A 27,024-nucleotide genomic window follows, 5' to 3' on the forward strand; every position below is an offset into this window, starting at 1 on the left:
CAGAGCAGAGTTCTGTGATGCGATTCCGTCAGGATTCTTTCACTCAATACAAACGACAGAGATCAGGTTTAGAAAAGAACATTTATGCACAGCATTAAAGTTTATTCTTTACCTTGGACATAGTAGTTTGACAAAAAAAAAACAGGATCTGCTCACTAGCTTCGTCTAGGGATTTCCACCATATCACAGTCTTCACCAGCTCATGTAGTTTGCTCGGTTGCCATGGTGATGGATCTGTTAACATGCAAGTTCAGCAGTTGCTATGCTTTCATGCACTGCACTTTTTTTATTCCTAAAAGTGCAAGGGCTACCTGAGCTCGCATGTCAACAGATTAATCTCCATGACAACTGATCGAACTCCTTCTGCGGATGAAGACTGCTGAAAGCCCTGAAAAAAGCTAGTGTCAAATCTTTATAGAGTTAAAAGATTTCATAAGCCATGAGATATCAATTTCTAAATCAAAGTAGAGTATTGTACAAGACGTCATAACACTTCCCCAAAACTACAACATAGACAATCTATATATTATCAAAAAACAACATTTATACTGGGTGAAGCAAAATATTCTCAAACTATGCGATCAATGCACATCACAAGACTAAATGAAAACCAACTCACTCGTCTATCCATGAACTAAAAGCAAATTTCTGTCAGAATTTCTACCTGTTGTTCCTCCTGCTCAGCTCCCCCTTGCCCTTCCAAAGATAGCAAGAATATAGAGGAAGATGTTGATGATGTCTGTGTACAGGTTAAGAGCAGCAAAGATGTATTCTTCTGGACTCAGGGACAGTTCCTTGTTGCCGAGCAGCAGCTGTGTATCCACCGCCAAGAACTGTACCATAGAAGACATGCACAATGGATTCAATATTTGTCTTTTTCTATCATTAGTGAAACACGTAACTCACAAAATCTGACAGGTATTTAATTCATACCTTGAAGTAATCATATTCATTGTGGGCAAAACTGAACACATTTCAGCTGGAAGCCATCATCAGTGTAATCAAAACGTGGTCTCCCTAACCATTAGGTCTACCAGGACACCCAACAGTCAACTGTTTTCATAGCGGGTTATTTCTTGAAGACTGTTGACAGCATGTTTTGTTGACTTTCCAGATTAATGGGACACTGTTGAACCTTTTTAAATGTAATGTTGTAATGTAATGAAATTACTGTAATTGTTGGGGTTTTGGAATTTATAGAGTGTGGTCTAGACCTACTCTGTTATGATTTGATACTATAAATAAAATTGAATTGAATTGAATTTAGGGGATTGCTCCGGTGCCGCCGGAAGATCCGCCGGATGTCCTTCATTTTCAGCCGGATGTCACTCACCTTCTGCTTTCTTTGTGTTGGCATTCTAAACTCCGGTCGCAGGGTAAATCCAGACAGCTAGCTAGACTATCTGTCCAATCAGATTTCTGTTGCACGACTAAAACAACTTTTCCACGAGCAGATGATCCACCAAAACACAAACCGCCCAAGACGTTTGTGCTTGGTTTAAAGAAATGCTAATAAACCAGAGCACGTTTTTCTCCTATCCCGGAATGTTGTGTGGATTAGCCAGACCTTCCTCCGGAGTGCTGTGGAGGAAGGTCTGGCAATGCTAGACTATGACCAATCAGATACCTTGCCTTTAATCTATAGCAACACTAGCGTTGTTGTATTATAATGCAAAAATGCATAATTCCAGTTGTGTTAAACCAGACAGGGGTGACTGAGATTTCATGCTACTCCTACAGCACCATCATCATATACAGTAAAGCTGGAAGACAACTGTTGGTCTAAGTACTCACACAGGTGAAGAGCAAAGCTCCCAGGCCAGCATACACAATGTGCAGAATCCTGTCACGGATGAAGATGCAGAGGAAGCCGAAGATGATCAGGACAATTAAACAGACGAAAAGCACACCGTAACAGGAAGTGAAGTCGTACTTGGTCTGTGGGAGGAGGCCAAGAGAGACATTAAGGTCACATCCGAGTATGAACAATGTACGTGACATGCATACAAGAGGAAGGCACGGTCGCATACAAACCTGCAGAGAGAAGATGACCACTGTGAAGCACACAACTGCCGTGATGCCCACTGCCATGACCACCGTGTCAGTGTCATGGAAGCTGGCGATCATTCCCACCATGTAGGACATACTGAGGGTCAGGACGGACTGAAAACAAGAAACACAAATACATCAGCCATGCTGCATGTGTTTGCGTGAAGTTTTATGGCATAAATAGGAAATAGAAAAATCATTTATCATATTGTAGTTACAAAACAGGGATTTTTGAGACTCAATCTGAATTTAATCTGTGTAAACTTTTATAAATACAAAATCTCATCTTCACAGAAAGTAAGCAGTCTCATCTCTCACTATACCGCCTCAAAATACATGTTTATCCAATTCAATTAATAATAGGAAAAATGTTTTTTTTCCAAGGCAGTTGTATGATTCATAAACGAGAAGGCCTACACAATGATGATTCAATCATCCAGATCAGACAACACAGTACTTTCTGAGCTGTACCTTCTTCCCTCTCTGTCTTCCATTTTGAAAAAGAAAGAAAAAAAAAAAAAAAAAAACGGGCTTACTAATGCAACCAGGTTCCAAGGATGTCTTCGGCGAACGCTTCCACAGCAGCTGATCACACAAACCGACACAAAGAATATGACATAGGACACCAGGTACGTCCAGGCGTTCACCATGACAAACGTCTTGATTTCATCCACGAAGGTGAAAACAGCCACAAAGGCAAATGTCACCATCAGCTGAGCAGTCAACACCAAGAAAACCTGGAGAGAAGAATGGATTATTAGGCAGCAGACACAGATAATATTTTTAACAAAGAATGCTTTTTTTTTTTTTTTTTTAAAGATGGATCTCAAGTTGTATCAAAGGACATGATTAACTCCAAAAACAGAGATTATGTTTTAGCTTGTGTTTGTTTGTCAGCAAGATATGTCAAAAATGTAATTTCAATGAAATTTCGTGGAAAGTATCGTGAGACAGCAATAATTATTTTTGGTGCAAAATCCAGGACTTTTTAAAAAAAAAAAATTTTAAATTAAAAGATCATGCTTTACTTGACATACATGTATCTTGTGCTTGTTTATCACTACATATATTTTTTGCATTAAATCCATATGTAGATTCAGATAAATACATTTACAAACATTTTTTATTCCTAAAACAGGTATGGCAGTTGTTGATAAATCCAGTAAATTTACATAAAAAGGTACTTCATTGCATTGATGATAATTCATATTTAAATTTTTTTTTAAATACAATTATGTCAAAAAGCTGTCCCACGCTAGCCTGGTTAACACCAGACCCTTCTCAGTTGTAGAAGAGTGGGTCTGGGAAAGGTTCATTGTCAGTTCCTTTCCAAAGGGGCATAACCAACGGACGCCGCTCAAATGCCTCTGGACGCATTGGATAGTCCTTCAACCAATCAGACCAACGACCCGGGTGACGCTGTGATTCGGGTGCCGTCATGTTGAATGTAAACAAAAAGCTGCTCGCCATCGCTGCGCTATCGTCGTCGCGTGAAGCCCGCCTCAACGGTTGTGATTGGTGCCTCGATTTTGGGGACATTGGAAATGTGTTTGAATGGGCTCTTCGCCAGACTGACTTGCAGAGCAAATCTCAAATTTGCCGGAAGTTCGTCAGGATTTACCCAGGCTAGTCCCGTGCATTGATTTGCAACACTTCCTATGATGGCCTCATACACCCAGCCATAATAATGTGACCTTTTCTTCCACTACACTCTCTCCTTACCTTTCGAATGAAGGCTCTTCTTATGGTCTTGTTATCTAACCCAAAATCAAAGTCCTGATTCTCATGAAAGGGTGGTGGGTCCTCTTCGCTATGGTAAACGTCATCTGCAGTGGCACCAACCAAAAACATCAAATTGATTACATTACACTACGAATGTAATTCCATATATTTAGAAAAGATGCAACAAGAAAACACTAACCGCTGAAGTTGCCATTAAAGCCCTGGCCTGGTGGAGAGTATGGGGAGGAAGAAGGGTTGGCTCCAAATCCGGAGCCGCCTTGAGGATTCATTCCGAAAGCTCCAGGGACGCCCGGTCCAAAAGCAGTCGGTGGAGGGAAAGGGAAACCACCTGGAGGAGGGAAACCACCAGCAGCAGGGAAACCAGCAGGTGCAGGGAAACCAGCAGGTGCAGGCGCTCCGAACATGTTTGGGCCTGGCATATTCATGTCAAATGTGACCGGAAACGCTGGCTGCCCAGGAAGCGAGGGTGGAGAGGGTACGCCCTCCACGGGAGCGTATGCAGTCTTCTCGGTGGTCATCTCTGGCTTGGATCGGGAGCACAGACCCGCTGGAGTGTTTGATTATTGGGATAGATGGAACAGAATAAAACAAAAAGGAGAAGTCACATGAAAAGGTTCATCAAATAAACAGCGCTGTTTAGATAATCCCGGTTGACATTTTTATTTTTTATCTAAAGAACATAGGTACATCACCAGTATGTACACACACAAAAAGTCAATACCAGAAGTGCATATACAGAGAAAATATGTTAAGAAAAAATAATAAAAAAGGTAATAGAAAATGTAATACATATTAAATCTATCACCTGTACTCTAGAAATTTATCAAACACAAAATATGTCTTAATTGCCTTCTTATTCTTAATGTCTATTTATGTGTTGCTGTATTGGTGCAGTTCTTGATAAGTGTTCAAAGTTTGGTTTGGAGTCCGCCCACTTCTTCCTGTGAATGTGGAATTTTCCCAATAACAAGATTAACTGTAGACAATGTCTTAATCCACCTCATTGCCTTCAAATCAAATAATAATAATGCATTTATCCTTAAAATTGAATTGATTGCCTGGTTTTCCTGCTTATTAGATGTTGACCATCAACCCAAAATATTCTAGTATACATACAGTGAAAGAACAACTGACAGATTGTTTCTTCTTCTAGTTTACAGAAAGTGCAAGAATATTCAATATCAAGTTTGAATATCTTTTGTCTTTTTTGCTGGATATATTTTACACAAGATTTTGAAGGAAACCTCTTAACTTGGTTATTAAGACAGAATTTGTCTCCAATTAACCTGATTTTCTGCCAATTCATTTCTCCATAAAGTGAAGCCCAAAATAATCTTCCTGAAGGCAGAGTTAGATCTTATATAATTCCTGATGTGTTTATTTGAACATTTATTATTGATATGTCAACTCCCCCAAGGAATATACCACTATTAAACGGATTGATTATTGAAATTTCAATTACTGAACCTCTAAGAAGTTGCAGCACATTCCTTGGCACAGCATCCAAAACTATACTGCATATATTCTCTTGGCGTGACTGTAACCGGAATTTGGAGAGGAATTCATTATACGTTAGTAACTGTCCATCAGCACTAAGGAGTTGTTTTACCAATACAATACCATTATCAACCCACTTTCCAAAATACAGAGATTTATTTTTATATTGAATATTCTTGTTATTCAATCACGGTTGACCGAGTCCACAGCGCGATAACGTTGTAACGTCACCGACAAGACGATGCTCACTTCCGGTATATACCATAATGACCGACAACTTAATTATAACAAGTATTTATATATATATATATATGTCAATGGTATTTACATGCGTTGTCCATACTGTGTAGTTTTACCACTAAAGTCGCACTACTTTGAGGGTTAAACGAAGGTTTCAGCTCCGGGTTTGATGTCAGTGAACAGCATTTCAATTTCCCCGAGTTTCCACGGGGACTGACTCCCGAGGTTTGCTAAATGTAGGCCACATAAATCCCTTTTAGGCAAGAAACGGTCATTTAGCCCACATAACAGCGGGATATTTGCTTTAAGGCACAAAAATAACTAATAATGTGATAAAGAATGAGTTACGTTTGGGTATAAATCGTACAAGATGGCCATGTTTTTTTTTACCAAACGTTAGCGTTAGCCAATACGACTGGACAACTGAAAGGCAACAAAGATCATCAAAGTCCGGATATTAAAGTATTGCGGAGCTACTTACATTGCCTGTAATCAAATGTTCAATCCCAGCTAGACCCCTCCAAAAATATTTCTGGTAGTATTTCGCAGGTTCTGTCCCACTTGGATTTTTTATGTTGCTGCCATAGACTGTTGCTGCCTGTAAACTGTGGGTTACATCTCGCCCCCAGGATGCGGAATGTTGCGTTCAGGAGATGGTTGGTAGGGATGGGAAACTCAACGATGCAAACCGGGAGGGTTCACTTTCTTCGGACAATCACGGTATGAGACAGAGTTGGACGTGTGGAAAATAATGTTAATTAACAATATAGAATTATGTCCACTAAATGTGGGTTTAATTAGGCTACATTGAGCGACTCAATTGGCTGAGATAAGACAGCCATGTTTGCTTGTTTTTTTTAGACACTTCCATATTTTTTCGGCAATAACGTTGGAGCTTTTAGAAAAGTCTGACTATATCAGTTATATAGCCTGCGACTGGTATGTTTACGTGAACGCTTTTTACAAGCCGGACAGTCAGATTCAGAAAACTCCGAAATGACATAAACGCGTCGGGAAACCCGTCTGCGGGAATTGCTTGAATTGCGTCAGTAGCCTAAAATCGAAAGTAAAGTGCGCATAACTTCCTGTAGAAAATTGCCACATAGGCCTATACCCTAAACCAGGAGTCTTCAACGTTTTTAAGCCAAGGACCGCTTAACTGAAAGAGAGACGGAGCAGGGACCCCTACTACTAGGCTAATATTGTATAAAATGGAGTTGCATATTAAACTGGGCCTACAATAAAGTGTAGGGCGGCCTAAAGCCTTTACATAACTTTTTAGTGCATAGAATACTAAGCAATTCAAATAATAATTGTCGGCATGATTTTATAAGTTACACATACATGTGGCACAGTGAATCCTTAGGATTAACTGTATCTCTGGATGGCTACCTTAGTGACTACCTATAGGCTAGTAAGCCTATCATCAGTGGGGATGTTTGCTAATAATATGTTGGTTTCATGTTAAGACATAAAAAAAAACTTTTAAAGATTAACAATAATTTGGAGGCCCCCCTGCAGTGACTCTGGGGACCCCTTAGGGGTCCCGGACCCCCTGTTGAAGATCCCTGGCCTAAGCGAAGAGTTCAGAAAGGATCTTATCTGCAGTGGTGTAAAGTATCTGGAAAGTGCATTCACTAAAGCACTGTACTAATTGTATTAAAGTGCAATTTTGAAGTGCTTGTATTTTACTTGAGTATTTCCATTTAATGCCACTTTATACTTTTTCTCCACTACTTTTTACTTCACTACTTCACTACAACAAGTCTATATGACAGCTTCAGTTACTGGTTACTTTACAAATAATAGTAATAAAATCCTAGTATAATAATATCATATAGGCTAATAATATAAAATGTGTCATGCCAATAAAGTATCCTGACTTGAATTCAATTGTAGAGTTACACCCACTTGAGAGAAAGTTGTGAAAACATTTTCAAAGATCAGGAAGCACCAGGCCCAGACGGCATGTCTCCCTCCTTCCTAAAAGTCTGTGCTGACCAGCTGGCTTCCATATTCACAAAGATCTTCAACAGATCACTGAACTGTGTGAAGTCCTCTCCTGCTTCAAATGTTCCCCCATCTTCCCGGCCCCCAAAAAATCCAACATCACAGGATTAAATGATTACAGGCCTGTCGCCCTGACGTCTGTGGTCATGAAATCCTTCGAGAGACTGATGTTGAGCCACCTGAAGGACATCACAGGACCCCTACTCCACCCCCTGCAGATTGCTTACCGGGCAAACAGGTCAGTGGATGATGCAGTCAACATGGAACTGAACTACATCCTGCAATACCTCGACTCCCCAGGGACATACGTGAGGATCCCGTTTGTGGATTTCAGCTCAGTGTTTAACACCATCCCAGAAACCCTCTGCTCCAAACTTACCCAGCTTACTATATCAGCCCCCACCTGTCAGTGAATCACAACTTCCTGGCAGACAGTGAACCGGTGAGGCTGGGAAAAATGTAATTTAGCTTCTGGACCATCAGTACTGGCACCCACAGGGATTTGTGCTCTCCCCACTGCTCTTCTTCCTCTACACCAACAACAGTTGGTTGTTGTTAAACTCCTTACATTTGCAGACGACACAACAGTCATCAGCATCCTCTGGGACAGAGGTTAAACAGCTAGCCCTCTGGTGTGGTCAGAACAACCTGGAGCTGAACGCTCTCAAAACTGTGGCGATGACAGTGGTCTTAAGGGAGAGCCCCCCATCACCATACTCATACTCACAATACTGTGGTTGTTGTGGAATCCTTCAGGTTTCTGGGATACACAATCTCACAGGACCTGAAGTGGATTTCCAACATCAACACCATCAGGAAAAACACCCAGCAGAGGATGTACTTCCTGCACTGGCTCAGGAACTGCTGATACAATTTTACTTTGCAATCATCCAGTCTGTCCTCTGCACGTCCATCACTGTGTGGTTTGGATCGGCCACCAAACAGGACAGAAACAGACAGTCAGGACTGCAGAGAAATTCATTGGTACCAACCTACCCTCCATCCAGGAAACAGGCAGGAGGCATCACTACAGTACCATCACACCCTGGACACAACCTGTTTCAGCTTCTCCTCTCTGGTAGGCACTACAGAACACTGTTCACCAAAACAACCAGACACAAGAACCGTTTCTTCTCACAGGCTGTCACTATGATATCACTTAACACCAGTCCATAGTGTAAGGATCAATTTTACACTGTGTAAACTCTCATACCTACCTACCTCAGATATATAAGCAACCTGTTATATTCATATTTTTTTATTTATTTTAGCACTATTTGCAGTTTAGCATTGCCCTCTGCTACTGTCACACTGTTTACAATCCTCATAGAGCTGTCTGTTTACATGTGTGTATGTATGTACATCTGTATATGTATGCATGTATATATGTATATACACTTTTTAATATACAAATGTGTATCTGTGCATAGTAGTAAAATCATTATGTTTACCTTGTTCAGCTTTGTTGTCCTTGTTATTAGCTGTATGTCTCTTTCTGTGTATGTATTATTATTAATCCTTTATTTGATAGGGACAATGCACATTAATGAACATCTGCATTGAAACAACAAAAACAGACGTAAACACGCCGGAATATAGCCACAGGGCTAATTTACATCTGTAGTCCCCAGACAAATTACATAAATACAGAAATGACAACATACAAATCCAAAAAACAGAAAAAGAGAAACAATGCAAAAATGAACAAATACAAGCAAAAGTGAAATAGTCACTTAATGGTTACAAGACTGGTTTGCTTTAAGCCACACTTTAAGTTTGGTTTTAAAAATTATTAATGAGAGCATCACAGTGTTCACACTTACTTGGCCATTAAAGCTGATTCTGATTCCACCACTGCTTAGCTGCTTAATGCTTGGCGATAAAGAACCAGCAGGTGTCAGGAGGCCCCAGCTTTTGTGAACCTAAGAGGGCAACCAGGGAGACTCACAAAACGGAATTTGTTTTATTGGAACAAACAGTCTGGTTATTCCAGACTCTGCAGCTGCCTGCCTGCTCCTCTGTCGTACCCCAGGTCACATCACAAGTTCCTTCACAGCTGTACAGAAACATAAGTGGTCTGGACTGTAGGGAAGGATTGTAAACAGGTGAACAAAACAGTGAATGGACCGTGTAATCTCAAACAACCATAGGCCCGAGAGGGGAGTGTGCATTTCAGCTGTTTTTTTCTGCTCAGCCACAGGAGAGCAAAGATATTGCAGTATCAAATTACATTTTTTAATAATTTATCATAATGTATACAAACATATTGCAAAAGGTTTGGTTATTTTGAGGTTTTTTATTTATTTCATTTGGTCAGCCTGAGGGAATCTGGCAAACAACTTCTTTCAACTAATGGTTGTGTAATGTGGGAAAAGGGACTTCACCTACTTACTATTTTGGAGTCATTGCAGGCCGGATTCATGTTACGCAAACATCTAAGATTGATTTAACATGTAAACAGAGGCAAGCATCAAATTATTCAGCAGTGTTTCAAGTGAAGATCCATTTCCAAAAATGTGTAATCCAATATTAGTTAGTGATACAGGTCCCCGGAGATGCATCTTGCCACTTTAGTTTCTATCTTGAAATTAGTTACGCAATTAGACTATTTCTTGCTGAGAGATGTTAATAAAAGTCAAACAGATTATATGACTATCAAATAATAGCTATGGTCCACCTTGTAGTGGGACTAAGATAAACACTTATGCTGCAGCACTGCACAAAGACAGCACATACAGTAACTGAACACTAAAGGCAGTTGTTAACATGTACACATGCATTATTTTGCCATCGGTTAGTTTTTATCCACAACTGAAACCATCAAACAAACAAACAAATTAAAGGCTGTGAGCAAAACCGACATCAACACAAAAGAATAAAAAGTTGAAGGTAAATTTCCTTTTATTTCACATATTAAATGTTTGCAATATTTTGAGTCATGCATTACAAAATGCAAGGTGAAACAGGTGATGCCCTTGCATTGGAAAACATTTTATGTCTAAGGACATCAAATGTAAAAATTTTAAAAAGTTAACAGTTCTCACACTGTCTTTTATCAAACTGGTCAAGTATAAAAAGCAACAGATTTGAGACATTAAATCTACAGAAAACAGAAAATGCGTTGGACTTATTGCTACCTTTACACTCATCTTTTGTTCTTTATACACAGTGTATCCTCTTGTTAAGCCAAGTTTAAACATTCAACAAATGCTTTTGATCATTATGCAGCAGCACATGTGGACATGTTCTATAGTAGGCTTCATACTAACATATGGACACATAATAAAGGGTTTATTTCTGTAAGGCTCCATAATAAATACATAAATAGCATAATTTAAAAGGCACATTATGAAAAATGTCGTCAAAAGAAAGATTCACATTCATCAATGTTTCTTCCCTTATGCTGAGTTTACTTGAGGTGCAATTTAAAAGGGAAGAAAGCTGAGTGCTTTTACCAGCTTCAGCTGTAATTTCAGCATTTTGTCTTACCAGCTATCAAGAAATGCATTTTAAAAAAGGGAACTAGTTGACAATGACTAATCTATCTCACACCAAACAGTTATAAAAAAAGAGAAAAATGTTAACAAAACACTAACTTCTATATCAATGTCTGCATAGCTTTACCAAACTAAATACTGGTCCAAAACTATGAAATACTGAAAACTGCATGATGACGTGACATACTGTTCTCATATGTGTTTGGGTTTGTTTTCACAGAAGTGAGGAAGAAATCTGATCATAAGACGTGACTGCAATTGGACATTTATACAAATTCCACTGCAATATTTACATACAAAATTCAGCAATGGTTGACATTAGGTCCAGTGAGTCTACTTCAATTAACATTAAATATTTTACTGTTGAATAAATATTAAATATTCATATATATTCAATAGTGACAAAATACTGCTCTCACTTGAATAAAATATACAGTAATTACTAATTTCTCTCCACATTTTAAGGTTATTTTCTTCAGGCTCTTTGGTAGAAGGACTGCTAAGTTAAAACCTGGGAGTGACAACTATCATTCAGCCCCTACAGGCTTCCCATCTTATAGCTTTGCCCTCTTCATGGGAGGAGGTGACAACCTCTGCTTTCCTCCTTTAAGGTAGTTTTCATGGTTTTACTGCATGCGATCTGTCTGGAGCTGCTGAGGTTGGTACTGGCTGAAGGCGGCAGCAGCCGCCGCAGCTCCTGGGGTGGCAGCAGTGGCGAGTGGCTGCTGGACAGCGTATCCATACCCTGCTGTAGTCATGTAGCTTGTTGGTGCTGGGGAGGCTGCGTACGGATACTGCTCGTATGCAGCAGCGGCGGCGGCAGCAGTGGCAGCAGCCGCAGAGTACTGGGCATACGCCGCTCCAGTATAGTCAAGGTATGGAGAAGTGGCAGCAGCAGCTGTTGCTGTAGCAGCAGAAGGCTGTACATGAGGGATCATCATGCTGGGTTGGACAAAGGCCTGAGGGTAGACGTAGTGGGCAGGGAGTCTGTAGGACACAAAGACGCACAGGGTCAGAACAGAGCCACAGGAAGTCATCTTTTCAACGCAGAAACTAAATTCTGGAAAACTGAAAAGCAGGCCCCTCAAAAACTGTCAATCCAGTTCTCAGAACACAGCAAATCCATTCATTAACAACTGAAAACCCTACCTAGAAATGAAAAGTTAAGGAAGCAGCAAAACCACAAAGAAACACAAGCGCAGCTTTTAATTTCAAAAAGCATCTGATCTGAAACACAGTAAGGCATTTAAAGAAGACACAGCCCAGCTCTGCACCCAATGTTTCACTGAAAACAGTATTTGACAAAATGCGAGCTTATCGCACAACACCACAACATATCAGGAAGAGAAGTGGACATTATTCTGTCCACATACGGTCACACCAACACCACACATACAGGCATGCCCACACATGTTAATAGGTTCTTAAACACAAACAAATAGGGCATAAAAAGAGGCTTTTGGTTTCTTTAAAATGCAATAAATTGCAATTAAGCTACCGAGTTAACCAACATTAAGTGGGTGCTTTCTTGCATTAGGTTCTGCAGAGGCCCTGTTGTGTTTATTTGCTTAAAAAAATAAATGTATTTTACTATTTTAAAAGGGGGAAATTGTTGAAGAGTAGATTAGGTAGGAGCTCTCCATTGGAAGAGCAACATTCTGTATATAGACCAGGGTATAAATGGATAAATACAAGCCTGGGTATCTGGGTAAATTTGGCCCCACTTTAAACTTGTGTTAAAGTCACCCTCAGTAAATATATTGCGGAGCAGGTGTGAAACTGTTATATCTGGCCATAGAAAAGTGTCCCCTCCCCCTCTTACAGACGGACACCCCACACAAACATACACAGACCAGCTTGACTGACAAGGGAGGCTGGAAGCATGCTATTTTTGCTCCCCTTGTCATCTCCAAAGGACAAGCTGATCTTCTCCTTCAGTAACACATGGCAGGGCACTCGTCAACTGTAATGGTCGTAAATGCCACTCGACTGTCTCAGTGACTTTCCATAATTTACTTCTTTATTATCAGACTAAAAGGTGTCCTGGCTGGTCAAAGTTACAAAGTGGAATGCTAGATCCACTGCTGTAAACAAGAGCTAACTGTTTTGTACTAGAATATGTTACAATTCTTGTGTCAAACATGACAAATCAAACTACGTGTATAATTTCCAACTTGCCAAGATAGGAACCAACATACCCTTTATTTGTGATATGACCTTGTTTTAATATCAACAGTTCACACGCTAAAAGGGCACAGCTGACTTAAACCATCTCAGTTGAAAGAGATGGGAGGAACATTTTGTGGTCCTGCACGTCGAGAGCTAAATAAAGGTGCTTTGTAAATCACCAGGACACATGGGTAATCCCCAGCACATAACCAAAAGACTTCATGGGCACATGGCTCGGCCCACCTGTTGTCCACAGCTGAGCGGCCCTGTCTGTGCCATACATTATTAACAGCGCTGCTCAGTGACTCCCATTTTCCATCTGAATTTGAGAGGCCTTGGAGATCACTGTAGCAAACAGCTGCTGTGTAAGAGACCGACTAAGATCTCTGTCTCCAACCTATAGTGCAGTGAACATCTGAAAATATATATATATATATATATATATATATATATATATACACACATATACACACGTCTGGCTTTTTTGGTTTATTACAAAGCTAAATAATGAATCCATAATCACATATATAGTTAGTTAACATCTAAAAATAGTTTTATACATTAGCTTTCCTGATAGAGTACCAACATGGGGGCAGTTGGACATATTCTTCTGTGCTATCTTGTGGTGATAACACGTTGTTTGTTTTCATTCCCCCTGCACATTTTAATTTGATTGTTAAATGACAGCCGCTGGAGTGATGAGGAAAAGTAAAAAAATAATACAAATGCTCAGCATCATGTACCTGCAGATGTAAGCTACAAGTGAAAGCAATGGGTTAATAAAAAAAAAAACACAGCATCATGGGTAAGGAAACAGAACTCCCACATGCAAGCCAGTGTTTGTTTTGTTGTGGGGGATCGATTTTCAAATGAACACACTGTGTGAGTGATCATCAGCCCCCTTTTGACAACAAAACACCATCAACTTAATGTTAACATGAAACTGGGGGGGAAAAAAAGAAACCACAGGCTAAAGCACAAATCAATTATTAAAAAGGGAAAAGAATCAACACCCCGTTGCAGAGTTATAACTCCCTATCCAAACTCACAAAGTCTGCAAACAACAACCACCTCCTTCACACCTCCCCACCCTCCACCGCAGTAGAAATAAGCACACAGTTAAGCTGAACACCACATCATACTGAAAACAAGGCACACACCAATCTATGTACTATGGAAAACTGGGAAAAAAAGACTTCCATGCATCTAGTCACCATTTCAGTTCGTTTGAGTATGTCAGAGTATACAGGTAACACTTTAGCGCTCTGCCCAATGCAGACTCAGCTATTCCTCAAATCATCATGTCCCTTCATCAGCTATTTTAACCGTTACCGACCCTGTCAGATCAGAGAGAGACAACATGAAGTCAAGTCCTGCAGTGGCTGGGGACAAATGATCACTTCCTTCACAGTCAACACCAAGCAGAAGAGCACACATCCACGCTCACATGTCCCCATTCAGGATTTAATAAGTGGAGGCAGTGATAAATGACACTTTCACAACAATAAAAACACATTATAGAAGACCATAAAAGACAGATAAATGTCATTTTAAACAGACAGATTTTATGAAAGAAATGTCATTTCTGCAGCGTAACATACCCATAAGGCCTTTGGATGAATGCTGGATGGATCTGAGGCATACCGAATGCAAATCCTAGAATGAAAACACACACTTTAGTTTGAAGTACTGACGCTTTTTTAAATGCAATGGAGATGATTTTGAATAAAGTGTAAACTTTCATTATCCAAACATCAAGACTACTTCACAGTGCCTGTATGTGAGTGTAAAGATATTTGGGCTGCTGCCCTTGTATGCCACCTTGATTATCTTGAAGTTGGGAAATAAAGCTGTAGTCCAGTCCCTCACCTGGCTGTATGACCCTGGGCTTGGCCCCCAGGTATGCCAGGTTCACATTGGCTTTCCTGCCGTCTATTATGGGGTTGGGGTCCTTGCAGGCTCTGTCAGCAGAGGCCCGGTCTGCCATGGTCACCTGAAGGAAACAGCACATTTTCCATTGACCTCATGGAGATTTCTTCCTAGGCCTACAGTTTGGTCACATTGATTAGGTGGGACGCACAAATTATGGATAGTTTGTTTTTAAGGTCAATCTCAGTGTGGTCAGGTTATATTTGACTAAAGGTGACTAAGGGTTCTGCTACATGAGCTATTTCTAAGCTGGCTGACTGTCACACAGAACAGGAAACATGTAGGCTACAGTCTACAGGTGCCGATACTGGATCAAATGACCGCCGATTCTGCACGTGTACAAGCAACTTTAAAAATGACAACTAGTAGTCAACAAGTTGTTACTTACAAATCCATAACCTCTGGATTTCCCCGTCTGCCGATCGGTGATGACAACAGCCTCCTCGATGTCTCCAAACACTTCGAAATATTTCCTGAGACTTGAGTCCGTTGTGTGATAAGGGAGACCTCCCACAAAGATCTTGGTGAACGTGGTGTCTTTCTGTGCCGAGTGCATCATTTGGAGATATGTGTTTAAAGCGCTTTCCTGGAAGTAGTTAAGTTCAGATAAAGTAGAACAGCGTTGAGATGAGTTGAGTTAAAGGGAGAGAGTGTGCGGCGCGGACAGGCAGCCCCCCGGTGATGTGACTGTGGCTCTGAAGGAGAAGGAAGACACCTGTTAGTTTGGTGCGGGAGGTTTCCCAGTTGTCAGTGTGTGACACAGAAACTTAACTCCACCCAGATCCAGACCACCACCCCGGTGCTCAGTCTGCCTACTGGTCTGCCTCATAAAGTTGGTCCCAATCATCACAGAGAAAGAGATATTGGCCAAGGCAAGTTTGAGAAGACGTAAGCTTTAAAACTAGATGGATTGCAATGTTATTTTGTCAGATATACTCCCCTGACCCCCTTGACATTTTTGACCAGGTGCCAAAAATGGAGTTTTTAACCTTTACAATTTCAATGTATATGATCATTTACATTTTATTCCCCAACACAAATGTCTAAATACTTTTTCAAAGCCCCCCACACTACCAAGAATACGATTCTGGTGGGAAATACTAAATCCCTATGTATGTCTTTGGGCTAAAAGTTGTCAAATATTAAATTAACTGAGTGTAAACATACTAAAAATCAGCCTTTTATAAAAATACTCATTGTTTGTTTGATTTTAACTCTACAATGTAACTATCCGAGGCTAAAACCCACAAATGCCCAGAATAAATATCAAGGACAGAACCTCAGTGTCCTCAATGGTAGCCAGCATAACAAGTCTCTTGTTCAATAGCCTGCTGTATAATACTGCTCTATAATCTATTTTATTTTCCTTAAAAAAACTGTTGTGAATTCAGGGATGATTTACAAACCTTATAAAAATCTTAACAAATCCCCAGCTGCCCATTAATTAATCAGCACATTACATACTTAAGCAGTATCTGTGACCTAGATGTTGATATGGAGTTGTGTCCATCCATTGCTGACACATGAATTTTCATTTGTGTAATATAACACAAGTTTAGAAAAAATACACCAGTTGAACCCATGGGGGCGCTTTAATTAAGTTAACTCAAATGTGACATCTTAGGCAACACTGGCCTAATTATGAGACAACTTGGAAGCACCACACATTTTGGCAATGTTTGATTGCCACTAATAGTGGGTCAAGAATTTAAACAATAACAGGCTTTCAATTTAGTACCACATCTGTTCTTATTATACATCTCATGTTTGTGTTGTTTACCTTGCCAGTGACAGGAGACATGAGAAGCCAGAAGGTGGAGCACACATCACTGTTGACGTCTCATCTAAGGGATGTAGTAAAGAATCACACCCCACTGTGATGGTAATGTTGTGTACAGTGCTTGACTAAAGCAACACACACCATGGGGATTTCTGCACATTTTCTTCTAAAACACAATCTGTTATAACATAATTTAAGGTAGGATATTTTTGGCTAAATATACAAAATAATTGTTTTTCGAGAATGTACGAGCAAATTTCAGTGGGAGCAAAATCCACTGCAGAACTATTCCCTCTTTCTGCACGCTTTAGATATGGACTTATAATTAAAGGTCCCATTAGGGCATAAGGATATTTTCTGGATTTTTCTGAATACACTGCAACACAAGAAAGGACAGGAACTAAAAACATAAAACTGATAGTCATGCTGTTCTCCTGCACTATCACACCCAACTTTAAAAAGGACCTAAGAATACAACCTCTCAGCAGAAAAAAAGTAAGATTAGAGAAGATTTGAAAATAATTGAGTTTAGACTGAGTCATTAGACATGTAACGGAAACATGTTTATCAGTGAGATAGACAAACTACTAAAACTACTACTAAAACAGTAAATTGTACAAATGCAGTGAGCTTGAATGAGCCAAATAAAGAGTCAACACAGTACACTGATTGTAAATGTTCTATTCTAGAACATTTTGTACCAATTAAAACAGTTTGCGATACATTATAAATACAATTCTGTACATTATAATAGTGTAAATACTATGTTCAAATACATTTCTATTTACAACTCCTTATGAGGGAGAGCAGCTTTGTTCTCTTCTTTTAAGTAAGGTCTTGGGTTTGTTTCATTTACTTGATTACAGCTTGGATATACAACTATTTCTAGTCAGTTCCACAGTTCACCACTTCCATAAAAATATAAGTTCATAGGACAGCTCTTCTTCATAACTAAACTACTTTTTGCGCCGTGTTCTGTAACCTGATACCTTCCATCACCCATTCATTCAACCCTCCATGTGAAAAAAATGCATTATTGAGTACCTTTTAACATGTAGTATTATATATCAGGCAGTTACATATAAAATGCAGATGGACAATCAGTTAAAAAGGGATTTAGTCAGTCAGCGAGGCTGGGTAGCATTTTGAATGCCTCTGGGCATTATGATATACATACACAGGTTTCAGGTCCATACAGTTAGTTTAAAACTCAGTCAACTTGTTATGGAGTTCATTGAGTAGCCTGGGGTCAGCTCTGGGGTTTATGTGCCTGCCTTTATTAAAAGAAGGCATTAAGGCATCAGTGCATCCAGGCCTTGGTTAAAGCCTAGCTGCTTTGTTCCGCAGATTAAAGTGATGACACATGGTTTCTCAGTCACTTCAGTTAGACAATATCTCATCAGTCCAATATGGAAGACAGTCGGCGAACTCTCCAAGAATCCTTTCCAGTGCAAGCATTCAAACAGCAACAGTCTCATGCTGAATGGGGATTATTTCCTCCACAGTGTTACAGTACTTCAACAGGATAATTTAACATGATAACTGCAGTCAAACACTGAAAGCAACTCAGGTTTAGCAGATTTGTCCTCCGTTCAGGGTATGTGGCATTACTCCTAGAGACATGGCACTAAGCTTTACTTGGACACATAGGTATGTAGTGTTTACCTCCACATACGCACATTATAAAAACAACACAATACTTGTAACAGCAGATATGGAACCGTAGTTCTTTGGTTACCCCTGACAGATCATATTGATGTAAATATCAATTTTATTAACAGTAGTACATTCTTAATCTTCATATTCCAAATTACTCCACTATGAGCCTCAGGGAGGATGCATTGTCTTATAAAAATATTATATATAATGTTCAGAAACCAATGCAAGAAAATGTATGTGGGTAATATTTCCATATGGACTACCAGTTGAAAGTGAAGTTCTCTATCAAAAATATCACCGTATAGAAAACTCAGATATGTGCATAGTGAATTTTCAGTGAACAGTAATTAGGATAAACCTTTGTTAAATGCACAGGTCAGATATGTTTTAGGAAAGCAGACACACCCAAAGAATACATCAGCATCTCCATCACACTGAGAGGAGCCATGCTGAAGTCAGCTTGCGGTTTAACCTTTAGGCACTAGATCTGAGGACCACCCTCGGGTCCCTGTCATTCCTCAGAAAGGTGGCCCTTCTTTGGGTCCTATCTGATGAGAGTCTGTGGTTCTGTGTCCATGGAGGGCGGTCCTCTGGTGAGACGAGATGGCTTCACAAACACACCGTGACCTGGGGGGCAGCGGAAGTACACCCTGCCCTGGACAGTCCCGTTGTGCTTACCTATAGGAAGATCAATCGTAACAGATATGTAGAATAATTGTGGATTATTTGTAGTTCTGGACATTTAAACTATGTGGACCTCTCATACACAAGGGAAAAAGCATTCCATGCTATTTACGTTAAACAGTGGAGCCTGAGCAATCCTGGACTTTTGAGGCTGATACCCATGGAAAAAAGCCTGCAGGCCCATAGCCTTTTATCCATGGCCCCGTCGTGGGTTAAGCTGGTGTAATAATGGTTGATATTTGTTTTTTTACATTTTACATTTTTTTTTTTTATGAGGATCCCTAAAATATAGTTATTAGAGAATTGTGACCAACATATGTACTGAGTGGAATGTTTAAAGGCGCTCTCTGGTGGACAAACTATGTCATTACGACACTATTTCTAAATGACCTCAACATATTTCAAGCAAAAAGTGTATATATATATATATATATAGGTATTAGTTCTTGTTTTTTTTAAAAGGACTTACCCACTGCCATGTCAAGCTTCACACCGATCCAGATCCCTTTAGCAAACTCCACCCCTCCGACATAGTGGACTGTTCCTCTCCTCTTCCCCACCCACACCTGCTCCCCTGGGGCCATCCAGTCAGGAAGCTGAGCTACAGGGGTGCTCTCATCTCCGCTGGAATCTCCTGAGGGCTCTGCGCTGCTGGGGTTTGGGCTGGGACAGGGACTCCCGTGGGGCAGATCTCCCTGGGCCGGCTCCTCGATCGGAGGTTCTCCTCCTGCTCGCGGAATCGGGGCCGAGGATGGGGATGTAGATAAAGGTGTGACTGGGGATGGGGATGCTGAAGATGGAGCTGGAACTTTGTCAGGCACAGATACTGGGGTACTCGCTGAAGTGCAAACTACAGTTGTGTTTGGGCAGGACACAGCTACACTAACAGAGCCTGTATTATTTGGACAGTTGCATGTAGTAGTTGAAGTGTCTTCAGGAACAGATGAGTTAATAATACCAGAGAGATCAGAGGAGCGTTGATTACCAGTGTCACATGTTTCTTTCTCCAAACACTCCTTCTCCCATCCCTCTGTAAAATGTGCTAAATCACTGTCTCCACCACTGTCATCTGCCCCTTTAAAGTCAGTGAACTCCTGGCTGGCACTGAGAACAAAGTTGTGAGGCAGAGGAAGTGTTTGTTGCTTGTCTCTGACAGGCGAGGAGCCAGAGTGGATGAGCAGCTCTTGAACCCCACCTTCTGAGAGAGGAGTCTGCTGGGCGTCACTTCCTGCAGAGACACTTTTGGTTTGGGTGCAGCCTCTTCCAGCAGGGCAGCCGAGAGAGTCATGCGGGTCTCTGGAAGGACAGCTGAGCTGGTCAGAGCTCTCACTGGCACTGAAAGGCATGTCAGACAGCGTAGCGTTGGAGGCACTGTGTGAAAAGTAGCCACTAGTGCAACTGCTGGCCGTGGGGCTTCGGGGCACCTCTTTCTCTCCGCTCCCACCTCCACACCGGCTTCCCTTCAAGTCAGACTGGGATGATAGAAACCCCTCCTGGTTCTCCAGATTGGCATTGTAGATCTCAAAGTTGGCAAAGTCCTCTGGGATGTAAGGCTGGAAGCTGCTGTGGTCCTGAGGGCCCTGATTGAGATTCAGAGCCATGTCCACACCTGTCTCCTCGTCCTCAGAGTCCTGCTGACCAAAACAAGAGCGGCAGGACAAAAGACACATCCCACCAGACATGATGTCAGCTGTAGCCTGTAGCCTGAACATTAGCCTATATAAACACTATTTTTAAGTGAATGAAGACAACGAAAAATGGCGTGATGGAATGTGGTAATGGAGCTTGAGCATAGTGTATGAATAATGTAGCACATTTTCTTTTTTTTTTCTTAACCTTGCTTTAGGGGTTTGCTGCTGTACTATTGTACCCATGTGTGGGTTTACACATTATTGTTGAGCAACTGTTACTGTTACTGTTACTTAACATGGCAGTGTGCTACTGCCACAAATTCTACAGTTCTTCTGAGTTTTTCACTGCAGACACTGCAGAGAAAAGACCATGAGACAACGTAAACCTAATGGTCTCAAGGAACTGGTGATATTGAGAGTTGAGAGAGGTATATATAATAATGTGAGGGAAGCGCAAAATATGGGTGCTCCAAAATAAATTAGACCTGTGAAAAATAATAATTATTAGGGCTATAATTACATCATATTGTACTCATTCGTACAATATTATCTTGACAACACTGTAACAGTTGTCATCAACTTTTCTGAAACCTAAATATTAACATACTGAAGAAAAAAAAGTCAGTTGTCTCTTTTTCTATACAGCAAATAACAGTTTTCCCTTCTCTACACCATCATAAATGTATATGTATAAAATGTGGTGAGTCCAGTGTATGGAGCAGGAGGGGTTTTATCACGTGTTAAGACATCAAAAACTACAATCAAAAATGGGCACTACATGGTGCAATGCAAAGTTGAGGTTTTCACCATTATATAACTTTATGTCTTTTTGACTTACTTACAGGTGGAACTTTTAAACAAAGTATGTGTGTTGCTAGGGAGCTCACAATTTCGTGTTTGAAGTGTTTGACCCTCATTATGTGGAGATATACTTACAGCAGTGTGAGTGTGTCACATTAGTGTGTCCTGGGGTGTATGTGTGTGTGAAAAACTCTTACAGTAACCCTCAGAGCTGTGTGTGCTGGTGTGTGTAGCACTTACAGCAGTGTGTGGCAGTGTGTGGCTGAGCTGCCTGTTGGTGGGAGTGGAGGTGGGGGTGGAGGTGGAGGTGGAGGTGGAAGGCTTGCAGTGGCCCTCGCTGCCTGCCCTGGGCCGGCGCCAGGGACAGGGAGGAGGGAGCAGTGCAGGGCTGTCCACACATGAGCGCATGCTCTGCGAATGGGTCAGAACAACACTTCACACACACACACACGCACACAGCATGCATGGAGCTGGGCAGGCCAGTTACACAGTTAGTGCCATGCAGTTTGACATTTCACATAACAAACAGTGCTTGAAGTGTCCTAAGAGTGAGTAACTGTACTTTTTAGTGCACCACCACTTCTTGTGATATGTTTGTAGTCTCTTGACCCTTCTTCTCTCATATCCACACACTATTATATTACTATTACTACACTGTAATCCTGCTGTTTACTGAACCATTTTGCTGCTAGCTAAATACGTCTACATCCCAACCACAGCATCCCTGACATGGACTGATTTGTAGCTGCACCTCTTGTATGCCACTTCAAGCACAGTTGAAGACAAATATACAAGGTTAGTTTAAATAGTTGGAACAGCCACACTATCACAATGATCACAAACAAAATCAGGCATGAGATTTTATAGCATAGCTTTGTCTAATATACCGTTGTGGCTCTTCCCAGTTGAAGTCATGCTCCTGTGAGTCATGCTCTTTCATTTCAATACAGTGACATAACCACAGGGGATGGTGCCATCGTGTTTTTTTCGGCCAGTCACACAATAGCAAAGCAATTTTCACAAAAATCATCAAGCAGCTTTGGACAATTAGTAATTGTTGTCAATGTCAATAAGTGTACCATGTTGTGGAAATGCAATTTGATGTGATAAGTGACTTGGTAAAATGTAAAAATGAGGTTTGACAGAGGACTGACAAAACAAGGATATGTTGGAGCAACATGGCAAAAACAAAGACATGAATTCTCCCCTCTTGAGAAAGAGTGAATTTATCCTCCTTACCTCTTGTCCCAGTAGCGGCCGGGCCTCCAAGACTTTCTTCACCTTGTTCTCCTCTTTGACAGGCAGCAGGGACTTGAGGAACTTAGGTGGCTGAGGGGAGAGGACTTTGAAGGGGCTGGAGTTGAAAAATGAAGGGCTGTCTGGAACCAAACCTGTGTGGTTGCATTCAGAGGTAAGTAACCCAGTTATAATGTAGCAACACAAACACTAAAATAAGTTAAGGATGCAATGTGCTGTTTCTGCAGTTTACCTTGATTCTCCTTGCTTTTGATGGGTGTGGTACAAAGCGAGCCCTCTGGGGGATTGCAGTTGGTGCTGTCCACATGATCACAGTGGTCCTAGACAATAATACACATGTTATATTGCAAAGTATTGCAGTGAGGTTAAAGTAGAGCTGCAGCTAAAATACTTTTAACTGTGTACAAGCTCAGGGCTCAAGTGAAAACCCCTAGTGTAAAGGAGGGAGAGATTTTTATTTTCAAAGGGGCAATTATGACAAGAAGCATTTAGCTCAGAGAAAAGCTATGCATTTTGAAAAGGCTAATGCAGCCAAGACAAGTTAAATGTAGTCTGACATCAGACCTGACTTACCTTACAGTCTTCATCCTCACAACCAGTCAGGTCTGTTTTACTACATGAAGACTGGAGAGCAAGAAACAATGTGTTATCAGCGTCATATTATCTAATAACAATTATTTCCATGTGGTTCTGTGGGCAGTGCAGTGAGTGATGTATTCATTACATGCTGTACATTTGGTGTGCTGATACTTCTTCTTAGGTGTCTCCCCTTGGTAGTGAGCACTTCCTTCACTGTCACAGCCTTCAAGGGAGAAAAAAAAACAAGACATGTGCATCTTAACATGTCAGTCACTCAGTCAGATTGTTTGTGTTTCAGTATGTCAGTATGCTACTGTGTAAAATACCTGTCTTAGCCTCTCCAGACTGAGGATGTTCTCCACTTCCAGAACTCCCCGTGTGTACTTCTCTATGTAGGTTTCTCCATCCTGAGTCTCCTCACTGTCCCCGCGAGCAGCCATGAGGGCCAAGGTTTCTCTTTCCTCTGGCTCCTCTGAGGCCTGAACAGGAAAGAAAAAAAACTTAGAAAGGGCGGATGAAGATAACACCAAACACCAAACTGGATATTTGTCACACATCTGGAAAGCAGCGATTGCTAGACACAGAGGAAAAATGAAAAAGTTGTACCTTTGGTATGTTGGAAACGATCTCATAAGTCACACCACAAGAATAAAGCGCATTCTTTAAGGACATTCTTCTCTTGAGACTCTGAGTGAAACTCTGTAGAAAAACAATACTATGTTGATCATCAAAACACAATCCATTGCTGCTAACACCCACTTCTGCTGTGGGCTGACCCCCCTCTGATTAAATCTGATCCCTCTCGTACCAACCTGTTTGTTGTAGATGTTGACAGCGATCCTCTTGCGGAGCACCAGCTCCATGGAGGCAGGGTGGCTGAGCTGCACCGTGGCTTTGATGATCAGATAAATGCGTTCATTAGGAGACGTGATGCGGTTGAGGTGCACAGAATCATGGATGGATGAGTCCCAGGAACACACTGCCGACACCTGGTGAATTGGAAGAGTTGTGTTTTTATTAATGTAACAATCATCTACAAAGAGAGAATCTGTTCCAGTTGGTTGTGACACACAGAGACATGGATTACAGTCATGTAGGTGGGCTGTAGCTTTGGGTTTGCAGCAGTTTGCTAATGAGCATTAAAATCACCACCTCATCACACTTACGCACAGTAAAGAGGGCGGTGTGCACTGTATGGTTAGCGCTGCTGTTCAACATCAAACAAAAGGGAGGACTTTTCTTTTAAATCATTACTTTCATGCATGATGCCACGCGATTACATGACTGTGTAATTGTTCAATTATGCGCGTAATTGTAGGAAAAAAATATGTTGCCATAAAGTGCTCTTGTCTGTGTGTAATTATCTGAGAAAAAAAGAACATCTAGCAACAATTAAAGTAGTAAAATCAGCAAAATTCGACAAAGAGCCTTTGTGAAACCGCTCACACCAAAACATGACATGCATTTTTACAAAAATACACAACATACAACTAGTAGATGAAGAAGCAATGGATACACCAATACTTTGTTAATGCAGTGTCACTCAGCTTTGTATGTCACACCACAAGCTTTGAAACTACAGCTGCATTTGTACTTGTTTATGTTTCCTAGAGTTCCCTTTTTGGCCACAGGAGGGCAGTAAAATCAAACCAATTGTTTACCTCCTCATCACTGTGCCTGATAATGGGCAAATAGAAGAACTGGCTTCCATGCTCCTTGGGCAGGATAGAGTTAACGCCTGCAGCATGTGGGCCGGTCAGCTGCTCATTCACTGTCAGATTATCCGCTGGGGGCATGAAAGACAATAAAAGAAAGTTAGTGTTCGTACAGGCCTGAAAAGAACCTGTGAAATATCAGTTGAGATCAAGGATGTGTCAGCTTTACCATTTAAATCCAGGAAAAGAACAGGGATGTGAGCTTCCACTCCTGCAGGCGGGGTCCTACAATTAAGTGAATATGAGGTTAATGGCTCCAAATGAAGTGAGTCTGTCATGTGCATGGGAGTGTGTTCGTGTTTTTACCAGTCTGCGGGAGCTCCAGGGATGCCACTGCCAGGTGCAGGTACCAGCACTGCGTTTCTCTCTTCAGTCAGGCCCACCCACTGCTCCACCAGCCGAGCCTCACGCTCAATATCCTCCTCTGACTTCTCTGCATACATGAATGAGGAGAGAGGTTTCATCACAACACTAAAAATACAGACAACACACGGCAGCCAGCTACAGGTCCTTCAGCAAGTGGTAGCTATAATACAGGGCCGAAGACTTGCCGTGTTTGTTGATGATTTTCTTGATTTGTTCATCGAGGTACTCCCGACGTTTGATCAGGGCTTCGGACCAACGCTCTCGAACACAGTTGAGGTCTTCCTCCTGGAAACAGGCAGAGACCAGAATCAGGGCCAGCTGGCTCAGTAAGGCAGAGGACCTGCTACAGGGCACAGAGCAGTGTTAACAGGGCAAGGTGAGGGTGCACAGGGCGGATTTGTCTGAGGGAGTACCATAACCGCTCCTTTATGCCAAGCCAAGTGAAAGCTAATTCAGACCAATTTAAGTTCCAAGGTGCATTTTTTTTTCTGAAAAACGATTATGGTCAAAATCTCAAAACACACACACACACACTTACACAAATAAAACCACCTTTTAACCCATTTGCAACTCACACACATGCATGCATTCACTCTCACACACACACACACACAATGTCCACAGTAACCAACAGACCTCAAAGCCAACCTTATTACGCTTCTGACATGAGCACACTTCCACCATGCAAAGTACTGTAAATCATGCAGCCATGCAATGCCCATATGAAATAGTGAGGCTTATTATTCCTGCAGCTCTTCAGTAGTGACAAGCATTAGTGTGCAGCAACCTGAGGGGGAAGGCGAGAGAGCGGGACAGGATCCCTGGCAGACAGACTGCTGGCTGGGAGCTCAGCCATTGGGTGGAACTGCATTTTGCATTGAGGGCTGCCAACGAATGGTTGGTGCAATTGCTAATTACAGCGTCAGAAATCATCCACATGTGCAGCTGCTATTTAATAAAGCACTCTTTTAGTTGACACAGCCCTCTGCCTCCTGCCTCACATGCCCTCAGCAACAGGCCTAGTCGCAAACATACGATGAAGTTGGTTTCCTTCATGCTGCAAGGTGAACTACAGGGTGAGCAGCAGCAGTGGGAGACTGAAAGGGTACCTGATAACTATCCATATCGTCTTCCTTCTCTCTCTGGCAGGAGAGAACACACTCAGTCAAATGTGGTGAACCAGAAATAAGCCCTGACATGACAGCTCATAGTTTACCATTCACTGCTCATGTAACTTTCTAGGAATCTGAGATGTGATGTGAAAGATAAATTTACGTCCATGTATGCATGTTTTTCAGTAATAAATGCCTTTAAAAACAATTACAAAACCAGTATTTACTCCTCTCTAAAATCAAATTGTCGCTTCCTTTCTACATCAGGGCACATCAGTGCATGTTAACAGAACAAACAGGGCACTA

At 41.3% G+C, this 27,024-nt stretch overlaps 3 protein-coding genes across 6 annotated transcripts in view; all 3 read right to left on the bottom strand.

Moving 5' to 3' along the window:
* Positions 1 to 67: 67 nt before the first annotated feature.
* Positions 68 to 6,197, bottom strand: grinab (glutamate receptor, ionotropic, N-methyl D-aspartate-associated protein 1b (glutamate binding)). 2 transcript variants are annotated; one of them, XM_039806939.1, is made up of 7 exons: positions 6,011 to 6,197; positions 3,971 to 4,339; positions 3,772 to 3,875; positions 2,586 to 2,786; positions 2,035 to 2,163; positions 1,795 to 1,938; positions 681 to 833 (listed from the first exon to the last, which is right to left on the bottom strand). In XM_039806939.1, exons 2-7 carry the CDS (start codon positions 4,308 to 4,310, stop codon positions 681 to 683), a joined length of 1,071 nt encoding a protein of 356 aa, XP_039662873.1. In that variant the 5' UTR covers positions 4,311 to 4,339; positions 6,011 to 6,197. The 2 variants fall into 2 exon arrangements, with proteins under 2 accessions (XP_039662874.1, XP_039662873.1); XM_039806940.1 differs by lacking the exon at positions 6,011 to 6,197 and having other exon boundaries at positions 68 to 833; positions 3,971 to 4,310.
* Positions 6,198 to 10,422: 4,225 nt separating this feature from the next.
* rbm24b (RNA binding motif protein 24b) lies at positions 10,423 to 15,938 on the bottom strand. Of its 2 annotated transcripts, none has more exons than XM_039805527.1 (4): positions 15,523 to 15,938; positions 15,027 to 15,198; positions 14,807 to 14,861; positions 10,423 to 12,023 (listed from the first exon to the last, which is right to left on the bottom strand). In XM_039805527.1, the coding sequence occupies exons 1-4, from the start codon at positions 15,691 to 15,693 to the stop codon at positions 11,663 to 11,665; spliced, it is 759 nt and encodes a 252-aa protein (XP_039661461.1). In that variant the 5' UTR covers positions 15,694 to 15,938; the 3' UTR covers positions 10,423 to 11,662. The 2 variants fall into 2 exon arrangements, with proteins under 2 accessions (XP_039661461.1, XP_039661462.1); XM_039805528.1 differs by having other exon boundaries at positions 15,075 to 15,198; positions 15,523 to 15,935.
* Positions 15,939 to 17,579: 1,641 nt separating this feature from the next.
* Positions 17,580 to 27,024, bottom strand: part of kif13a (kinesin family member 13A) — a 35,712-nt gene continuing 26,267 nt past the window's right edge. Inside the window, exons 26-40 of one of the 2 annotated variants that reach the window (XM_039805530.1) lie at positions 26,716 to 26,748; positions 25,792 to 25,891; positions 25,547 to 25,673; positions 25,410 to 25,465; positions 25,187 to 25,311; positions 24,338 to 24,514; positions 24,132 to 24,224; positions 23,852 to 24,004; positions 23,671 to 23,748; positions 23,520 to 23,570; positions 23,179 to 23,266; positions 22,929 to 23,080; positions 21,930 to 22,100; positions 19,727 to 20,888; positions 17,580 to 19,251 (exon numbers count right to left, since the gene is read on the bottom strand). In XM_039805530.1, the coding sequence (XP_039661464.1) occupies positions 19,118 to 19,251; positions 19,727 to 20,888; positions 21,930 to 22,100; positions 22,929 to 23,080; positions 23,179 to 23,266; positions 23,520 to 23,570; positions 23,671 to 23,748; positions 23,852 to 24,004; positions 24,132 to 24,224; positions 24,338 to 24,514; positions 25,187 to 25,311; positions 25,410 to 25,465; positions 25,547 to 25,673; positions 25,792 to 25,891; positions 26,716 to 26,748 (2,700 nt within the window). In that variant the 3' untranslated portion in view covers positions 17,580 to 19,117. Of the gene's footprint in view, positions 19,252 to 19,726; positions 20,892 to 21,929; positions 22,101 to 22,928; positions 23,081 to 23,178; positions 23,267 to 23,519; positions 23,571 to 23,670; positions 23,749 to 23,851; positions 24,005 to 24,131; positions 24,225 to 24,337; positions 24,515 to 25,186; positions 25,312 to 25,409; positions 25,466 to 25,546; positions 25,674 to 25,791; positions 25,892 to 26,715; positions 26,749 to 27,024 lie in introns of both variants that reach the window. The other variant, XM_039805529.1, reaches the window with a different exon arrangement.

Source organism: Perca fluviatilis, chromosome 7, assembly GCF_010015445.1.
Source record: "Perca fluviatilis chromosome 7, GENO_Pfluv_1.0, whole genome shotgun sequence".
Classification (NCBI taxonomy): domain Eukaryota; kingdom Metazoa; phylum Chordata; class Actinopteri; order Perciformes; family Percidae; genus Perca; species Perca fluviatilis.